A 19,936-nucleotide genomic window follows, 5' to 3' on the forward strand; every position below is an offset into this window, starting at 1 on the left:
TCCCAAATATCATTCCATGTTTCTATAGAGATTTCTAGTTCCAAATCCTGATCCCATGTTTTAAGCAGATTATCCATATCTCCCGATACTTCATCATGTAGTAAATGATAAATAGTACTGACGGAAGAAACCCCCACTGGTCGTAGGACACTACATTCTCCATCTGATTTATAAAGACTATCTAATAACGTAGTCTTCTTCTGTATATAGTCTCGAATTTGGAAGTATCGAAAGAGGTCTCCATTAGGTAATCCAAATTTCTGACGCAGCTGTTCAAAAGACATCAGGACCCCATCTTTAAATAGGTCCCCTAGAAATGAGATACCCCTGAATCTCCAGAGTTTAAAAGTGGCATCTGTAAACCCCGGTTAAAATCCCCATGCTCCCACTATCGGTGCATAGGGGGATGTTTTATGTGAATTACCCTCATTTTGCCGCATTATATTCCAAGCCTTAATTGTGTTTAGTATTAAAAGGTTTTTACAGTGATCTGTAATGAGTTTCCTCTTGTCTGAAAATAAAAGGTTAATAAGTGGGTATTTTTACTTGAGAGGCCTCAATGTCCAACCAGATTGATTGTGGATCAGACAAGACCCAATCAGCTATGTAACCCAGTAGGGAACTTAACTGATATTTCCTAAAATCTGGGAAGTCCAATCCTCCCCTTGCCTGTGGAAGCTGTAGCTTCTTCAGCTTAATGAGGGGCCGTCTATGATTCCAGATAAAGGAACACAGCCAGCCATATAATTTACATAAAGCCGTCCTCGGCAGCATCACCGGAAGCATTCTCATAGGATATAGGAGACGGGGCAGGACATTCATTTTGATTAGTGCTATTCTACCCAACCAGGAAATTGGAAGGTCTCCCCATCGCTGGAGGTCCTGCCTTATCCTTTCCAGTAAATGCACAAAATTAGCCTTATACAACTGACTAAATACTGGGGTAATAAAAATGCCTAAATATAAGATGCCCTCCAGAGACCAATGAAAGGGAAAAAGGGATCCGTCCACTAAGTGGGGTATCATAGCAAGGCCACCCATTGGCATAGCCTCCGATTTTGAAAAATTAATTTTATAGCCTGAGAATGTGCTAAATGTATTAATAACTTGGATTAGGCGAGGTACAGACATCAGAGGATTACTGAGGAATAGAAGAATATCATCTGCATAAAGAGTAATTTTATGTTTACCTGATGAAGGGCTTTTGCCCGAAACGTCGATTTTGCTGAAGCTCCTCGATGCTGCCTGAATTGCTGTGCTCTTCCAGCACCATTGATCCAGAATCTGGTTTCCAGCATCTGCAGTCATTGTTTTTACCACCTTTATGTTTACCTGTACCAATCCTCGGGGCCATTATATTAGGATCAGTTCATATAGCTTCTGCTAGTGGTTCAATTATTAGCGTAAATAACAATGGCAAGAGAGGACATCCCTGACAGCAGCCCCACCCACATTGAAGCTATGCGAACCTAATCCATTGGTAACCACAACTGCTTTGGGATCACTATACAATGTTGAGACCCATTTGGTAAACACCTGTCCAACGCCAAACCTTTCCAATGTGTAAAACAAATATGACCATTCGACCCTATCAAATGCCTTGTCCGCATCTAATGAAACTATTACTCATGGTATCTTTCCCTGATGACAGGCTTGAATCATAATCAAAACCCTTCTAATATTATTGGATGATCTACGACCCTTAATAAACCCCGTCTGATCCTCCTTTATAATATGTGGCAGTACCCTTTCTAGTCTCAATGCTAACGTTTTAGAAAGGATTTTAAAATCTACATTTAGCAAGGATATTGGTCTGTATGACACACAATCTTCTGGATCCTTTCCTTTTTTAAGGATAAGAGAGATATTTGCCTCTTTCAGCGAAGGCGGGAGACAACCCTGACTATATGCATAGTTATACATGTCCATAAGTAGACCAGCCAATATTTCTGTAAATTCTTTATAGAATTCAGCTTGAAAACCATCTGGGCCCGGTGCCTTACCACTCTGAAGTTGCCTAATTGCATCAAGTATTTCTTGGACTGTTAGAGGAGCATTTAGGACCGATATTTGTTCCAGAGTTAGGCCCGGAAAGGTCAAATTTTTTAAAAATGACTGCATCCTCCTAGTCCTGTCTTCACAATCCTGCGATTTATATAACTCAGAATAAAATTCTCTAAAGATCGCATTAATCTTTTTATGATCATGAGTCAAAATACCCGTACTTTCCTTGAAAGACGTAATAGTCTGAGGGGCCTTTTTCTTCTTTACAAGGAATGCTAAGTATCTACCCGGTTTGTCGCCATATTCATATAACCTTTGTTTTGCAAATAATATTTCCCTCTTAGCCGTTTGAGTAAGCGTAGTGTTTAGAGCTGTCCTAAGAGCCGTAATCCTTTGCAATTTAATAATAGAAGGTCTATCAGTGTATGCTGTTTCAGCTGCTTTTAAGCGAGCTTCAAGCAGATGCTGTTGTTCTCCCTTCACTTTTTTCTGGGTTGCTGAGTAGGAGATGATCAAACCTCGCATGTAAGCTTTAATGGTCTCCCACATCATTGATGGGTTGCGAGCCGTACCTGAATTAATTTCTAAAAAAGTTTTAAATTATTGAGAGAAGTACTTTACAAATGTACTATCTTTCATTAGGAAGGGGTCCATACGCCAATGCCGAGGGGATGTCCCATTGTTCCTCGCCTTAGTTTCCATATATACAGCAGCGTGGTCGGAAATTGCTATACTACCTATTTTACAGGATGATATGGAATTTAAAAAAATCGAGGGGGCAAAAAACATATCAATTCTGGGATGACATATATGTGGATTGGAGTAGAAAGAAAAGTCTCTGCCCTGTGGATGAAGACATCTCCATTCATCTACTAATCCTAATTCTTTGTTCAGATCCACCAATTGTCTAGATCTGGGAGATACTCCTGCAGTACTCTTGGGAATCCTATCTATTTCCAGATCCATAATACAATTAAAGTCTCCCCCTATAATTGTATGACGGGCACCAAAAGCCATCAATTTTGAAAAGGCTTCCGTTATAAATTTAAAGGGGTGTGCTGGGGGGCAGTACAAATTTAAAATCCCATATTCCTCTCCATTTATAAGGGCTTTAATCAAAATATATCGTCCAGATTCATCTTTTATCTGATTTAGGATTTTGAAAGGGAAATTCTTCCGAACAAGAATAACAACTCCCCTGCTTTTTGAGCTAAAAGAAGAAAAAAAGGCCTGATCAAATCCACCCTGTCGTAATTTCAAGTGTTCTTTATCCGACAGGTGTGTCTCCTGTAGGAGAGCTATATCAACTCTTTCTTTCTTAAGATTTGATAATATTTTCTTCCTTTTGACTAGCGAATTACTCCCCTTGACATTCCAGGTGCACTACTTAACCAACTGATCAACCATAATCAACCGGGCAAATCCGAGACCCCTCGGGAGGGGAAACCCTATCCCAGAACATCCCGAGCATAGAGCATATAAAATTTACAAAAATAAAGGCTCTCTAATACACTCACAACAGTATAATAAAAAACTATTTCTAAATAATAAAAAAAATAAAACATATTTAAGTGGAGATTTCCCCCCTTGTCCCAGGGGGTGTCACTTCCTTTCCAAAAGTCCACTATATCCTCTCCCAACCAATGCCCCACCCTTGACCCAGGCGCTCCTCAATAAAATGAGGAGAATTCGGATATAATACAAAGCTAGAGTTAACAGTGAGCACCCTACCCCCACCCATACCAACACCTGGATATATTAGGTAATGTTAATACCATATGTAAACATATAACTATAAACTTACAACCTCAACAAATAATAATTAAATAGAATAATACAAAATAACAAGGGAAAAACAACCCCGCTCCTAAAGACAGAGGTAAAATAGAATAAGGTAACCACCTCCCCCCACCAACATTAACCAAACCCCCCGGCTTATATATATATATATATACACATACACATACATATATATATATATATATATATATATATACACACATATACATACATACTCACATAGATACATAAAATAATAAAAGAGAACAACCCCAAGGGGGGGAGAAAATCAAATCCTTCTCCCCACCCCCATGATAATATTAAACAGTAAAGTAAGAAAAAAGAAAAAAAGGGGGGGGATATAAGCCAAAGCGGGGGGAAAGGCAAACCAACATCGATTATCTCTTACAATTTATCTAAAAGAGTCCAAGAATTCCTTAGCCTTTTCTGGCGATCCAAAGTTATACACGGATCCTTCATGGTTAAAGCGTAGCGTCGCTGGGTAGCGTAAGGAGTACTGAATATTTAAGTCCCTTAAATGCTTCTTCGCCTCGTCGAATGCCTTCCTCTTTCGGACCAGAGCTGGGGAAAAGTCCTGGAATAACATGATCTTGGATCCTTTATAGATCATAGCTAGGGGGTCTTTTCCAAGATTTCTAGACGTTTCTAGGAGTATCTGCCTCTCCCTATAGCTCTGCAGCCGGAACATGACCGGGCGTGGGCGCTGGTTCGAGCCGGGCCCACGTATTGCGACCCGGTAGGCCCATTCTACCCTTACCTGGCCTGATCCAGCCTCCAGATTTAAAAACTGTGGCAGCCACTGCTCGAGGAACGCTGGAAGCTGGCCTTCCTCTTCCCGTTCGGGAAGGCCCAGCAAACAAATATTTTTTCAACGACCTCGATTATCGAGGTCGTCAATGTAATTCTCTAAGGTCCAGACTCACTGTTCGAGAGTCCGGACCTGATCCACGGCCGATTGCGCGGTAGTTTCAGAGGTCGCAGCCTTTAACTCAGCCCCTCCGACTCGGCGCTCGATTTCCTGGATGTCTCGGTCATGCTTCTGCAGCGCGGCCGAGAGTGAGTCCCATCGATTTCGGGATTCTTCGATAAAAGCGTCGATCTTCGCATCCAGCTTGGAGATCATTTCCACAAGGCTTGTCACTGTAGGTAAGTCCCCCGGGGCGGCTGTGGACGCCTCAGCTGCAGCTGGAGAGGGTGGGGGAGGGGTTCCTGCTTGCTGAGAGCTGCGAGCTCCCTTCCCTTTGGTCATTTTTACTAAATATTAGATTGTTTAAATGTAATACTAACCAACTAATTAAATTAAACAGCTATTATGAATGATTTGGGGAGTGTGGTGGGGGTGCGTGACCCACTTTACCCAAGTCTTGGGAGAAGTACTATAGACTCAGACTTGCTGGGTCGCCGCCATCTTGGATTCCCCATGTGATTTTTAAATAAGTGAAAATTGAACTCAATTCAGCTGCCGAAAATATTAGGGATTTGTTGAAAAATGAGGCTGTAACACCATCATCCCCTCACAGCCAACAAGGCTCATCCCAGTCAAAAGGACTGCCGTGAAATGCTACAAGAAAGAAGACTTGCCTTAATGTCACTTTGATCTAAACTTAACACTGTCATGAATTCAGCTGTTGAATAATAAAAAAAAAGTACAAAACAGCTCTACCAAGTAAAAGTTATTGGTGAAGTTGAAGGTCCATTGAAACTGAAACGAGAGTAGGAAAAAGAAAAATGAGTGTCTGACCTATCGCCCCGCGACAGGGTGAAGGTATAGATTTGAGGGGTTTGAAGAGATTGCTGTTACTGTGGGATGGACAAAAGTGAGGTCTGCAGATGCTGGAAACCAGAGTTTAGATCAGAGTGGTGCTGGAAAAGCACAGCAGGTCAGGCAGCATCCGAGGAGCAGGAAGATCAACGTTTCAGGAAAAAGCCCTAAATCAGGAATCCCACTATGGGATGTCCTTGTTGCTATGGGTCCTTGTTGCTGTTACTATGGGATGTCCTTGTTGCTGTTACTATGGGATGTCCATGTTGCTATGGGTCCTTGTTGCTGTTACTATGGGATGTCCTTGTTGCTATGGGTCCTTGTTGCTGTTACTATGGGATGTCCTTGTTGCTATGGGTCCTTGTTGCTGTTACTATGGGATGTCCTTGTTGCTGTTACTATGGGATGTCCTTGTTGCTATGGGTCCTTGTTGCTGTTACTATGGGATGTCCTTGTTGCTATGGGTCCTTGTTGCTGTTACTATGGGATGTCCTTGTTGCTGTTACTATGGGATGTCCTTGTTGCTATGGGTCCTTGTTGCTGTTACTATGGGATGTCCTTGTTGCTGTTACTATGGGATGTCCTTGTTGCTATGGGTCCTTGTTGCTGTTACTATGGGATGTCCTTGTTGCTATGGACCTGATCGGCCCTGGTCGCTCTGTCATGACGTGGCGGTCGCGTTGTTGATGACGACGGTGATGCTGCGGCGGGTGGTTTGCCGGTTCCTGAGACCCGGAGGATGGGCCCCGTTCACCCGGGAGGACCGGGGGGGAGGTGAGTGCACGGAGCCCCGGGTATCTTCACTCCGGGCAGTCTGAGCGGACGGTCAGGTCCCGGGAGGGGACGGAATGGGGTCAAGGGATGAGCAAGGGGCAATGGCGGGGACGAGGCGGAGGGTGAGGGGCGGATAGAGCCGGGAGGGGGGGGGAGAGAAAGAGGGGTAACGGGCCTGGGAATCAGATGAGGAGCAGGGGTTACCGGGGAGAAGGGGCACGGTGCCCTGTAATGGGGAGCAGGGAGCATGGCGAGGTTTGGGGGGTGCTGCTGGTACAGGGGCCACAGGGTGACGGTGAGGAGTAGGGGAGTGTTCACCTTTCTGAAGAGGGTGACAGTTTATTCACCAGGGTTGGAGGGAGCAGGAGGGCAGTGGGGGGTAAACAGGGGAGGGGGGGTGGGGGTAGAGTGGGCAGTGTTGAGAATGCCCGGGGAACAGGCAAAGGCAGCATGAGAATGGGGAGGAATGTCAGGAGATGGTTCAGAGGTATGACGATCCCAGGAATATGTAGCTGGTGGAGGGGTGGGGGGGAATGCATTATGTAAAGCTAATCTTCCTGAACTGTCTAATATTAAACTAACCATAGTGCTGCAGGGTCACAGAGCTGCCCTGTCTTTAGATAGAGGTGACTGCTGGTGTTTGAAGTTGAGGTCACCACACCTCAGGTGAGGGGAGAGGTTGTGAAGGAGACTTCTTTGTGATAATTGTGGGAATTGAACCTGTGTTTTGGCATCTGTCTGCATTGCAAACCAGCCAACTGCTAATTTGAGATACGAAAGATGCCTGAGTGCACTTCAGTTAGAGTATTTTTGCAGTGCTCATAACCCAACTCTCCAGATCCAGTTTAGAAAATATCATAGTACAAGTTTACTCCTCTATGATGCGACAAGATAGTGTCTAACCCATTTCGTGGCCATTGTTGAATGTTGGCTGTCTTCCTACAGGTGCCAGTTCGGTAGCCGTGAACAATTATGCCAGTCTTTCAAAGAAAACCCAAGGTATGTAACAAACATCAGTGGATAGTACAGATACTGAGAGGGAATCTGCTCTTGCTGTATAATTTTTGCAGCAACACATTGACACCCTGTTTCTGTATTAGTTCAATTATCAGAGAGATCAACGGTTGCAGACTGTTGTAAACTAATGGATATCTTAAAGCTTTAGTTGTGTGAGAAATTTCTGAATGGGCTGTACTCAAAGGAGAAAATGGACCCCCAGTGCTAACACGTTACCATTACACTGTAAATACCATTTCATCCTTTCCAAACACACAGGCACCTATGCATGTAGTAAAGATTGGCTTTGGCAGCATGAATGGGTCAGGCATGCAAGGAGCATCTCAGTCTTGAAAGCCACATCCAAACCAGAGATGATGAAAAATCAAAGGAAGAAACTAATCTTTATGAACTGCCACAGTAGTTTAGAGGATGTCATGCAATTCAATTTAAAAAAGCCAATGCCTTGGAAATGAAGTAGCTAAGCGAGCCACAGACAAGTGCAGATGGTTACAGAACACCCAGTTGAAGGCCCAAGCAATAGCACTGCACAATCTTGTTCATGATTTCCTAGAAGTTGAGCTACTGAGGGATGTCTGCTCCGCTGACATGGGCTCCAAATGTCCAAAAAGGGTAACTGAACCACTAGCTAAAATGTAGGGATATTAATGACCAACACTCAGTCCAAATAATTTATGGATATTTGGGGTGTCCCTGAGCACTTGGCATTTGACTAGTGAAAAGTGAGAAGGATTTGGAAGTAAATGTAACTATCAAGAGGATTGATATGAAAAATACAGCCAGTCCAGCCAACAGGAGCTTGGGAGATGTTGAGGACATCCACGTTGGATCTCACACCTAACCCAATTTTTCTCTCTGGCTGAAATCAAATCCAATGCCTGTCTCTATTAAAAGGAGCCAAATCGTCTGAAAGACATTGACAACTGATGGCCATCACATTAAGTCCAATACTGCTCAAATTGTTCACAAAGATTATGGTGAAGTGACTGCACGAGACAATCAAAATCAATTCTTGGCAAAAGGGTTTCCTTGCAGCTACTCCTGGGTGCATAAAAATTATCACAGTCCTCAAAAATATCACTATGAAACAAACTGAAAGAACCTAGCAGCTACTTTTGTCGATCTTGTGAAGGCCTTTGACTCCATTGGTTACAAACTACTTATTAAAACTCAACATAGTGTGTGTGTCCCCAGAGACTTCATAACTCTGGTCTCAGATTTAAACGTTACCATGTGGTGGAAGAAACAAAACTAAGATCATTCCAATCAACAAGGAGAGGGGAGATAAACCATTCTCACTGATAGTATTGCCTGGGATCTATAGGTGTGCTCTCTGGAAAGGGTCAACTCATCCATCGTCCTGGGAGAGAGAAGAATCAAGTATTCATCTTTGGCCTTTGTGGATGTCAGCACTGTTTAATGACTTGGACACCAAGGTGGAGAGAAACATTAAACAGGGTCCATTCATTCTGATAAGCAATCACACTGTGTAGCGAGAGTGGGAATTTACAAAATGGTTAAAGCTCAAAAACCAGGGTATAGGCATATTGTACTCTAAAGGCGATAAGGTCTCAAATACCTGGATAAAATCTGCATACAACGTAAAATCATCACACCTAGTTAACAGTTTCCTGCTGATGCAGCCTGTATGAAAGGGTGAGCTGTGAGGACGATGCAGGGATGTTGCAGTGTGGTTTAGTCAGGCTGAGTGGGCAAATGTATGGCTGATGCAGTACAATGTAGATAAATGTGAGGGTGTCTACATTGATAGCAGAAGTAGGAAGGCAGATTATTGTTTAAATCGAGAGCGCGGAATGCTTAGCGGGACCCTAGGTGTCCCTCGTGCACCAGTCGCTGAAATTTGAGACCCAGGTGTAGCAGGCAGTAAAGAAGGGCAACAGTTATGTATTTGAGAATTCAAATATGGGAAAAGGATGTCTTGCTGCATTTATGCAAGGCATTAGTGAGGCTACGCCTGGAATGTGTGGTTTTGGCCTACTTTTCTGAGGAATGATGTTCTTGTCATAGAGGGAGTGCAGCGAAGGTGTACCAAATTGATTCCTGGGGTGACAGGATTGATGTATGAGGAGAGATTGAGTCGGCTAGCACTGTGTTCACTGAAGTTTAGAAGAATGGGGGGGGGGGGGAAGATATCATAGAAACCCATAAAATTCTAACAAGACAGACAGATTCTATTCAAGAAAAATGTTTCTAATGGTGGGGCAGCCTAGAACCAGAGGTCACAGTTTAAGGATAAGGGGTAAACTTTTGATGATTGAGATGACAAGAAATTTCTTCATGCAAAGGATGGTGAGTCTGGAATCCACCTACAGAAAGTGGTTGAGGCCAAAGCTTGCGTTTTCAAGCAGACAATCAAGAGGTATGAGGAAGAGTGGTATTAGGATATTGAGCTCAATGATCAGCTATGATCATAATTAATATTGGAGCAGCTTGAGAGGCCGAATAGCCTACTTCTGCTCCTGTCTTCCTTTCTATGAACCCCACAAGGTTGACCCTTACACAGGGCTGGCCTCGTATGATAAAATTCTGTCAGAGATGTGAGGATCCCAATGAATGCCTTGCCCATATTTGAGTGTCAACCATTCATAAAGTATGAGAAAATAAAGTGCCACAGCAAGAACTTGGAGATAAGTTGTTATAACCTGTCTTAAGTCTGCACAACCTACCTTGAACCAAGACTGAAAGTCAGTGATGACACTCTCTGGAAATGGGCCATCATGTTCAGAAATGGGCCATCATATTCAGAAAGGGCCAAGGTAGCTGCTGCTCCTGCAATTGCAGGCTTAGTTAAAGATTTATTATAGGTTTTTTTGCAGTTATTATGGTAAATATAGTTTACTAATATAAGACTTTTTTTCTTTATTGTTTTATGAATATTCAAAAAAATCCAAAAGAACCAAACAAAAGTAACTGGGATTTTTTTTAAGTGGACTTCTTTAAAAATAAACTTTTTGAGAGTCTACAGTGAATGGCTGAGGTTTCTTTTATTCTTAATTCAGAAATTTAGAAAGTCTATATGTTTTAGAAGGTTTTTTTTAATATTATGCTTTTCTTTTAAAATAAGGAGTTGTGTTTTTCTTCCAGAGTGTCCTACATATGGTCAGCTCTGGAGAAGTTTTGTTTCCTTTGAGGAACTTATTGAAGTGGAATCATTTTTATTCAGTTAATCAGTTAAGCGGCTGATCTTATCTAAGTTTTACATGTTTGAAATTATATTTTAAATTTTTTTCCATTTGAATATTATTTTCTATAAGTAATGAAAGGTGGTTTATTTTATATATAAGATATGATTGAAATTTCTTTTTAGGCTTAATGTTATTAAGGCCATATATAAGGTACAGAGATGGCTAGTAGATTTAGAAAACTTATTACTCAGTAGGATCAGTCAGACAAATGGATGACTGTCAGGAAAAGTAAGAAGGTAGTTCAAAAGTCTCTGGCTATTCCTCTATCAAATAGATATTCAGTTTTTGGAACTGTCAAAGGGGATAGTCTCTCAGGAAAATGGAAGGGCCAGTTAGTTGTTGGACACTTGGAACAATTCTTATGTTAGACAGCATTTGACAAGATTTAATAGAATTATTGTTATAAGTGACTGTCCTGCCAGGGCATAGACAGGAGATTCTTGGCAGTGAGCATATGTTTAGGGTGGTTTGTTGCTTTCCTGGTGCTAGGATTAAGGACAATTCTAAACATTTCAAGCATGTTGTTAAAGGTGAGATTGCGAAGCATGAAATTATTGTACACATTGGTAGGAATGACATTTTTAGGGAAAAAAATTAAGGCAGAACAGAGAGAATTTAAGAGGTTAAGTAGAAAGTTAAAAAATAAAACCTTTAAAAGTAGTAATTTCTGGTTTCCTCCAATGCCAGACTCAAACGAGCGAAGCAACAAGAGGTAAAGGAGCTAAACCAATGGCTGGAGAGCTGGTGTATTGAGATTAGGTTCCCTACAGTGTGGAGCAGGCCCTTCGGCCCAACAAGTCCACACCGACCCTTCGAAGAGTAACCCACCCATACCCATTTCCCTCTGAATAACACTATGGGCAATTTAGCATGGCCAGTTCACTTGACCTGCACATCTTTGGACTGTGGGAGAAACCAGAGCACCCAGAGGAAACCTACGCAGACACAAGGAGAATGTGCAACCTCCACATAGACAGTCGCCCAAGGCTGGAATTGAACCTGGGTCCGTGGTGCTGTGAGGCAGCAGTGTTAACCACTGAGCCTTCGTTCAGAGATTCAGGTTTTTGGACAACTGGAATGGTCTCTTCTATCCCAAATGACCTGTTCAAAAAGGATGGGTCTAACCTAAACTGGAAAGAGACCAATATCTTAGCAAGGAGATTTATCATTCTATTAAGGGAGTGTTTATACTGATAGAGAAGGTGAGTGGAGGAATTCTAAGTAGCAGTAAAATTGGAAGGATTGATGGGTAAGGTTCTTAATGTGAAAGCATGTCAATTAGAAAAAAAAGACGAGAGTGTCAGAGTTGTAGTAACTCTGAAGAACTAAACTGCATTTATTTTGATGCAAGAAGTCTAAACAGGTAAGGTTGATGAATTTGGGGCATGTTTAAGAACATGGGATTGGGCCATTACAACTATTATAGAAACTTGGCCGAGAGACGGACAAGACTGGCAGCTCAGTGTTCTGGGTTTCAAGTGCTCTAGGAAGAATATAAAAGGAGGGAAGAAAAGAGGGGGTGGTATTTTCATTAAGGAATTGGATTCCTTACAGTTTGGAAACGGGCCCTTCGGCCCAACAAGTCCACACTGACCCACCGAAGAGCAACCCACCCAGACCCATTCCCCTACATTTACCCCTTCACCTCACACTACGGGCAATTTAGCATGGCCAATTCACCTAACCTGCACATTTTTTGGACTGTGGGAGGAAACCGGAGCACCCGGAGGAAACCCATGCAGACACGGGGAGAATGTGCAAACTCCACACAGACAGTTGCCTGAGCCGGGAATTGAACCTAGGTTTCTGGCGCTGTGAGGCAGCAGTGCTAACCACTGTGCCACCGTGCCACCCATAATTATATTACTGGTGTAACTAGGGAAGATAGTGCTGAAAAATCATCCAATGAAAATTGTATGGGTAGAAATTACAAACAAGGAAAGATCACTTTGATGGGATTGTACTAAAGGCCCCCAATCGCAAGAGAGAAATTGAGAAACAAATATGTAGGGAGATCTCTGATATATGTAAGCATTATAAGGTTGTAATAATGGGGGATTTCAATTTTCCAGACATTGACTGGGACTACCATAGTGTTAAAGGTTTGGATGGTGAAGACTTTGTCAAATGTGTTCAAGAAAATTTTCTTTATCAACACGTGGATGCTCTTCCTATGGAAGGAGCAAAACTAGACCTTCATTTGGGCTTAAGACAGAGCAGGTGACTGAAGTAAAAGTGGGGGAACACTTTGGGTCATAATTCATAATTTCAAAATAGTTATGGAAAAGGATAAGCCTTCCATAAATGTTGAAGTCTTTAATTGGAGTAAGGCAGTTTTTAATGGTAAGAGACAAGAACTTTCAAAAGTTGATTAGAATAGGCTGTTCACAGGTCAAAGGAGGCATTCAAGAGTGTGATGACAAGCGTTCAGAGGTATTTTGTTCCTATTAGAGTGAAAGGTAAGGAGAAAGTGAGGACAGCAGATGCTAGAGATCAGAGTCAGAGTGTAATGCTGTGGAAAAGCACAGCCAATCAGGCAGCATCCGAGAAGCAGGAGAGTCAACGTTTCGAGCATAAACCCTTCATCAGGAATTGGATGAAGGGCTTGTGCTGAAACATCGACTCTCCTCTCCTCAGATGCTGCCTGATTGGCTGGGCTTTTCCAACACTACACTCTTCGGCTTGGAAGTGAAGGGTAAGATGAGTATGATTAAGGAATAATGGGTGAATAAAGATAGTGAGGTTCTAATTAATAAAGTTAGGTCACATGGGATTCAGGGTGAGCTTGCCAACTAGATATATAATTGGTTTAATGGCAGGAGACAGAGTGATGGTGGACTGGAGATCTGTGATCAGCAGTGTTCCATAAGGCTGGATTGGTTCTGGGTCCTCTCTTGTTTGACATTTATATAAATTATTTGGATGAGAATATGGAAGGCAAGGTTAGTACATTTGTGGGTGACACTAAAATTGGTGGCATAGTAGACAGTGAGGAAGATTTTCTAAGATTAAAAAAGGATCTTAATCAAATAGGTCAATGGGCTGAAAAATGGCAGATGGCATTCAATCTGGATAAGTGCAAGCTATTGCATTTTAGTACAACAAACAACGATAGGGCTTATACAATTAACGTTAGGGCCTTGCATAGTGTTGTAGAATAGAGGGACTGAAGGGTGCAGGTACATAATTCTTTAAAGTTTGCATCACAGATAGATAGGATGGTTAAAAAGGCATTTGGCATGCTTGCCTTCATTGCTCAGTCCTTTGAGTATAGGAATTGGGGTGTTATGTTGAGGTTGTACAAAACATTGGTGAGGCCTCTTCTGTGTCCAGTTCTGGTTGCCCAGTTATAGGAAGGATATTATCAAGCTGAGAGGGTTTAAGAGATTTACCACGATGTTCCTGGGTATGGAAGGTTTGAGTTATAAAGAAAGGCTGGATAGTCATGGAGATGTACAGCACAGAAACAGATGGGACTTTTTTTCAACACTGGAGTGTAGGAGGTTGTAGAGGTGACCTGATAGAAATTGTAAAACAATAAGAGGTGTAGATAGAGTTGATGGTAGTGGTCTTTTCCTCAGGACAAGGAATTTCGAGACTAGGGCACACATTTTTAAGGTACGAGGACAGAGATTTAAAAAAGTCATGAGGCAAATGTTTTGCACAGAAGGTGGTTCGCCTGTGGAATGAATCCCCTGAGGAAGTGGTGGTTGCAGGTACAATTACAATGTGTAGAAAACGTTTGGATGGATACATGAATAGGAAAGGTTTAAAGAGATGAGGGCCAGGAGCAGATAGGTGAAACTAGTTTAGTTTGGGATTATGTTTGGCATGGACTTGCTGAAGCGAAGGGTCTGTTCCTGTGCTGTGTGACTCTATCACTGTATTGACTGTATGTCACAATCTGACACAAGGATGACAGCTGGGTGCTACAATGGGGCATTGGAAGAAAAATACTGAAATGTTAACAGCTTGAACCAATGATCATAAAATTAATGGGGGAAATGTGAGCCCAAGTAGTTTGGCCTTGTGCTGGGCGCAAGAGGCAAATGATAACTGTAACAACAGCCTCATGAGTTTCCTCAAAAATTCAAGGTTCCAAGTCATTTGCCCAGTAGCTCTCTCAATTAACCATATCCCTCGAACTACAGATTTTCCCCAACAGTTGGAATGACGCAAGGCTCATTGCTGGAGATGACTAACACTGGTCCTGGATACAGGGGAATGTTGTTCAATCTGATCTAGTAGTGAATGCAGCAACACGGATAAAAGATAAAAATGATTTAGGGTTGACATAAATGGTGGACAAATTACAAAATGCATTACTTAATTATTCAGTGTGTATGGTGACTGGTTACTTTCAGAACAGTCAAATCACTCTAAATGATGTCAGATTCCTTGGGCAGCTAATCAAGAACAGCAGTCTGCTCCATAACTCCCTTAGCAAAGAACATCGCAGTTTGGCAATTTGATATGGTAGCTATGTCCTGATCTCTCTTCCATGCCAGTATGGTTTTGCTAATAGAGGTATGGTCTAACGTCAACAAATGATGTGCAAATTTGAGTAAGACACTCGTTTGAGTGTTTCAAAATATTAATGGACATGTGGGTGCACTATCAGAGCACAGCCAGTGAGTGGAGCTCTAACAAGGATCAAAGATTTAGATTGGGAAAAACCTGGATGTACTGCCCAAAAGGATAATGGAAGTCAATTCAATCGTAACTATCAAAAGCCAGAAGAGAGAAATGTTTGCAGGCCTCTGTGGGAAATGCAGGCTAGTGAGTGGCTCTTAATGATGTGGGTAGAGATAGGCTGGGCAGGATGTCCTATGTTTTATAAAGTCCAAATGCTATCATATTTTAATATGTTTTCCCCTCCTTGCAGAATTTCCTAGCCAGCTGGATGACCTGTCATCAACCATGCTGAAGAAGGATTACAAAGACCTGGAGATAATGAATACGTATGTACACTGAGTTTCCTGATGACAGGTGTTGCATTCAAATGCTGGAGCACCATACTTTTCTGCTGAACTCATACTCTGGAAGTGGAGGTGGGGGGCCATTTTGGTGCGGCATTGGTGTGTGGAGTCAGGATACTAGGACTCTGTGGCCTAATGGAAAAGGCATAAGTTTTTTAAGCCATGGGTTATGGGTTGAACACCCATCTGGGGATAGCACATTAGCACAGTGATTAGAAGTGCTGCCTCAAAATACCTGGGACTCTGTATGACTGTGTGGAGTTTGCATGTCCTCCTTGTGTCTGCATGGGTTTCCTCCCACAGTCCATAGATTTACGAGTTAGGTGGATTGGCTAGGGAAAAAGAAAATTGCCTCGTAGTCTCCCTGGATGTGCAGGTTAGGTGGGTTAGCCATGCTACAAATTCCATGTGGGTTATAGGGATGGGGTGCGTGGAATGGTCTTTGACGGGTTGATGCAGACACGATGGGCCGAATAATCTCTTTCTGCACTGTAGAGGTTCTATGATTATATGATACTAAGCTCCTAAATTCAATAACTAATGGGAAGTCAGTTTCCCATCCCATGATATGAAGACTTTAGTTAAGCCATTGGTCTTGAATGTATCTAATTGTGGGATTGAATGTCTTGAATATGCAATTGGTCCTACCACTGTACTGAAGACACTATGTCAGGGTTGGGGCGGATTTCTTCAACCAATTGTGGGCGGCACGGTGGCACAGTGGTTAGCACTGCTGCCTCACAGCGCCAGAGACCCGGGTTCAATTCCTGCCTCAGGCGACTGTGTGGAGTTTGCACGTTCTCCCCGTGTCTGCGTGGGTTTCCTCAGGGTGCTCTGGTTTCCTCCCACATTCCAAAGATGTGCAGGTTAGGTGAATTGGCCGTAGTGTTAGGGGAGTGGGTATGTGTGGGTTGCGGGTCGGTGTGGACTTGTAGGGCCGAAGGGCCTGTTTCCACACTGTAAGTAATCTATCTATAATCTATCTAATCTAATCTAATCTATTAAAGCTGTGGTGGTAGCTGCTGGGTTTCAGCATGTGTACTTCTATCTCTCATTGCTGCCTATTGAGATTTGGTGGCCAGAGCCAATCAACTTCTGCCAAACCTCTGCACTTTCAACTAGTGACTTTGTACAGAAGACTAAGGGATAATCAGGGAGTGGCTGAACAAGCTAGGGCTGTTTCCCCTGGAGCGTCGGAGGCTGAGTGATGACGTTATAGAGGTTTACAAAATCACGAGGGGCATGGATAGGATAAATTGACAAAGTCTTTTCCCTGGGGTTGGGGAGTCCAGAACTAGAGGGTAAATGTTTAGGGTGAGAGGGGAAAGATATAAAAGAGACCTAAGGGGCAACCTTTTCACACAGCGGGTGGTATGGAATGAGCTGCCAGAGGAAGTGGTGGAGGCTGGTACAATTGCAACATATAAGAGGCATCTGGAAATGTATATGAATAGGAAGGGTTTGGATTGATATGGGCCGGGTGCTGGCAGGTGGGACTAGATTGGGTTGGGATATCTGGTCGGCATGGATGGGTTGGACCGACGGGTCTGTTTCCGTGCTGTACATCTCATGACTCTAATCTGACTGGTGTTCAGAATGATGAAGTGAGGGCTGCAGATGCTGGAGATCAGAGCTGAAAATGTGTTGCTGGAAAAGCGCAGCAGGTCAGGCAGCATCCAAGGAACAGGAGAATCCATGTTATGCCCGAAACTTCGATTCTCCTGTTCCTTGGATGCTGCCTGACCTGCTGCGCTTTTCCAGCAACACATTTTCAGTTCAGAATGATGAATTCAACACAATGTATTCTGTCTGGTGGGAAATCTAAACACAAGCTTAAACTTATAGCATGGGTAAAGTCAGTAAACAATTTATCCTCTCACAGTGGTTGAGATCTGAAACTTTCTACCTCAAAAGATTATAGATGGTGAGGTGCTCTGGAAGTTTTCATGACATATCAGTAGGTTTCTATTCTGAAGGATATCAAGAATTACACATTAAATGATTTAGGTTTGCTCGCTGACCTGGAAGGTTCAATTCCAGATGTTTCTTCAATGAGCGTCCGGATGAAGCACTTGATAATTCCTGCTTTCTATTTATACGTTTGGATTTCTTTGGGTTGGTGATGTCATTTCCTGTGGTGATAACATTGCCTGTTCTTTTTCTCAGGGGGTGGTAGATGGGGTCTAACTCGATGTGTTTGTTGAGAGAGTTCCAGTTGGAATGCTGTGCTTCAAGGAATTCTCATGCATGTCTCTGTTTGGCTTGACCTAGGATGGATGTGATGTCCCAGTCGAACCACTTCAGCCCATCAGTAAAGTTCATGTTAAAAATTAATATTTTGTCAGAAAAACTCAATGACTCATTATTACCCTACAATACTGTATGTTTGGCCCTTCGTGACTCAGGTAATAGGGATGTTGCCATCCTGGTGCTGCTGGTGCCAACACCAGCACCCGTTCTCATATCTACAAACAACTTTTAAAAGAATCGATTCACTGTGATCAGCAAGATTATGAAGGGAGAATGCCAGCTGCCCAATGTTCGTGATAGCTCAGTGCCATCTAAGTTGACAGTGATGAGTTCAAAGGGATGATGATTAGGTTCTCCTTCCCATTGGAGACAGTCTTTGCCTGCCATTTATCATGCACCAAACCAAAATGTCCATTTCCTATTGCATAATGGTGCAAACAGTTTCAGCAAATGAGTTGCAAATGCCATTGAATGCTTCCCCATTTCTGCATGTCCTACGCGAGACTGTTCTCCTGTATATTTGAATTGTGAATCTAATTATTCTGCAGGACCAATGATGTGGTTCGAAAGCTGCTCTCACTGGAAATGGCATCTCATGTAAGTCATTCCCTTTTCAGATTAGATTTTATTGAAGTAGTGTGGAGCCCATGCTTTCCCGTTTGTCTTTTTCTCATATTGTAATGACCTTATTTTATTGCTGCATTGATAATCTCCATTTTCAATCCACCGCTTGAGCCTTAACCAAAGGCAGATCTTCTGATGAGGCTGAAATGACTTATATTTCTATAGTGCTTTTAATATAATAAAGTATCCCATGGTGTTTTACAGTTGTTACAAACTTTGATAACTGTGCCATATAACATGGTACTGAGGGCAGATGGCTGAAGGCTTGGTCAGTAAAGTTTATTTTGAAGAGCCCCACAAGAGAAGACTGAGAGAGAGAGAGAGAAAGTTGGAGAGGTTTAGACAACAAATTGAAGAGCTTAGAACCTCGGCAGCTGAAGCCACAGCCATCAGTGGTGAAGGATAAAATTTCAAAAAGACAGAGTTAGAGTACCCTAGATATTGTGGATGGTTGTGGGACTGGAAGGTATTGCAGAGATATTGTGAGGCCATGGAGAGATCTGATGAGAATTTTAAAGTTTTAGACGCTGTTTGACAGGGCTGCTGTGTGGTTCAACTGAACTTTTGCAAATTAGGGCATGGTTTCTGATGGCCTCAAGCTTACCGAAGGCAGGATTTGGAGGTCAGTTAGGGAAGCACTGGGATAATCCAATCTTGAGGTAGCAAAGGCACATGTGAGAGTTTCCGAAGCAAAGAGATTGAAGTAAGGGCAAAATTGGGGATTGTTACGGCAATGCAAATAGGGAGTCTACATGATGAGGTGGGAAAGCGTCTTGTGGTCCAATGTGGCACCTAGCTGTTGAATAATCTGCTTTACTCGCAGACTTTGCAGGGAGAAGATCGGAGTAATTTGCTACGGAACAGAGTTTGCAGTAGAGACTGAACTCATCTCTATTTAAATAGAGAAAATTTCTGGTCATCTAGGTCCCCTACTTTGAATAAGAAGTTGTATGATTTTACAACAATGAAAGAGTGAGGAGTGGTGAAGTACAACTGAGTTGAACAGTGCTATGCTTTGAGATGATATCAAGGTCAGCATATGGAAGAGGGGACCAGATGGGGACAAAGGAGAGACTCCTGGCGATGTGTGCCAGAGAAATAAATATGTGCGAGTGGGAAAAGAAGCCTTTGGAAGTGTTACTCTGACTATAATTAGCTCAGTTAAGAATGGAACCAGATGAGATTAGTCTCACCCAGCTGGATGACTGGAGAAGCATGGCTCAGTGGATAGCGTTGCTGCCTCAGAGCGCCAGGGACCCGGGTTTGATTCCAGCCATGAGTGACTGTCTGTGTGGACTTTGCACATTCTCCCCATGTCTTAGCGGGTTTCCTCCAGATGCTCCGTTTCTTCCACCAGTCCAACGATGTGCCGGTTAGGTGGATTGGCCATGGAAAATGTAGGTGTATCAGGATAGGATATTAGGGTGTATCTGGGTGTACCTTCGAAGAGTCAGTCTGGACTTGACGGGCCAAATACCGTGCTTCCACACTGAAGGGATTTTATGAATGCTATGAATAAA

The 19,936-nt window shown here is 42.8% G+C and overlaps 1 protein-coding gene across 1 annotated transcript in view; it reads left to right on the forward strand.

Annotated features, from left to right (window-relative positions):
• Positions 1–6,237: 6,237 nt before the first annotated feature.
• The window catches only part of mrps15 (mitochondrial ribosomal protein S15), a 40,893-nt gene continuing 27,194 nt past the window's right edge, over positions 6,238–19,936 (forward strand). Inside the window, exons 1-4 of the mRNA XM_087976952.1 lie at positions 6,238–6,340; positions 7,286–7,339; positions 15,449–15,524; positions 18,341–18,389. Of these exons, the coding sequence (XP_087833078.1) occupies positions 6,253–6,340; positions 7,286–7,339; positions 15,449–15,524; positions 18,341–18,389 (267 nt within the window). The 5' untranslated portion in view covers positions 6,238–6,252. The remainder of the gene's footprint in view (positions 6,341–7,285; positions 7,340–15,448; positions 15,525–18,340; positions 18,390–19,936) is intronic.

The sequence above is a fragment of the Chiloscyllium plagiosum genome, unplaced genomic scaffold (assembly GCF_037043375.1).
Source record: "Chiloscyllium plagiosum isolate Xiang-an unplaced genomic scaffold, Cpla_swu_hap1 HiC_scaffold_30, whole genome shotgun sequence".
Classification (NCBI taxonomy): Eukaryota; Metazoa; Chordata; class Chondrichthyes; order Orectolobiformes; family Hemiscylliidae; genus Chiloscyllium; species Chiloscyllium plagiosum.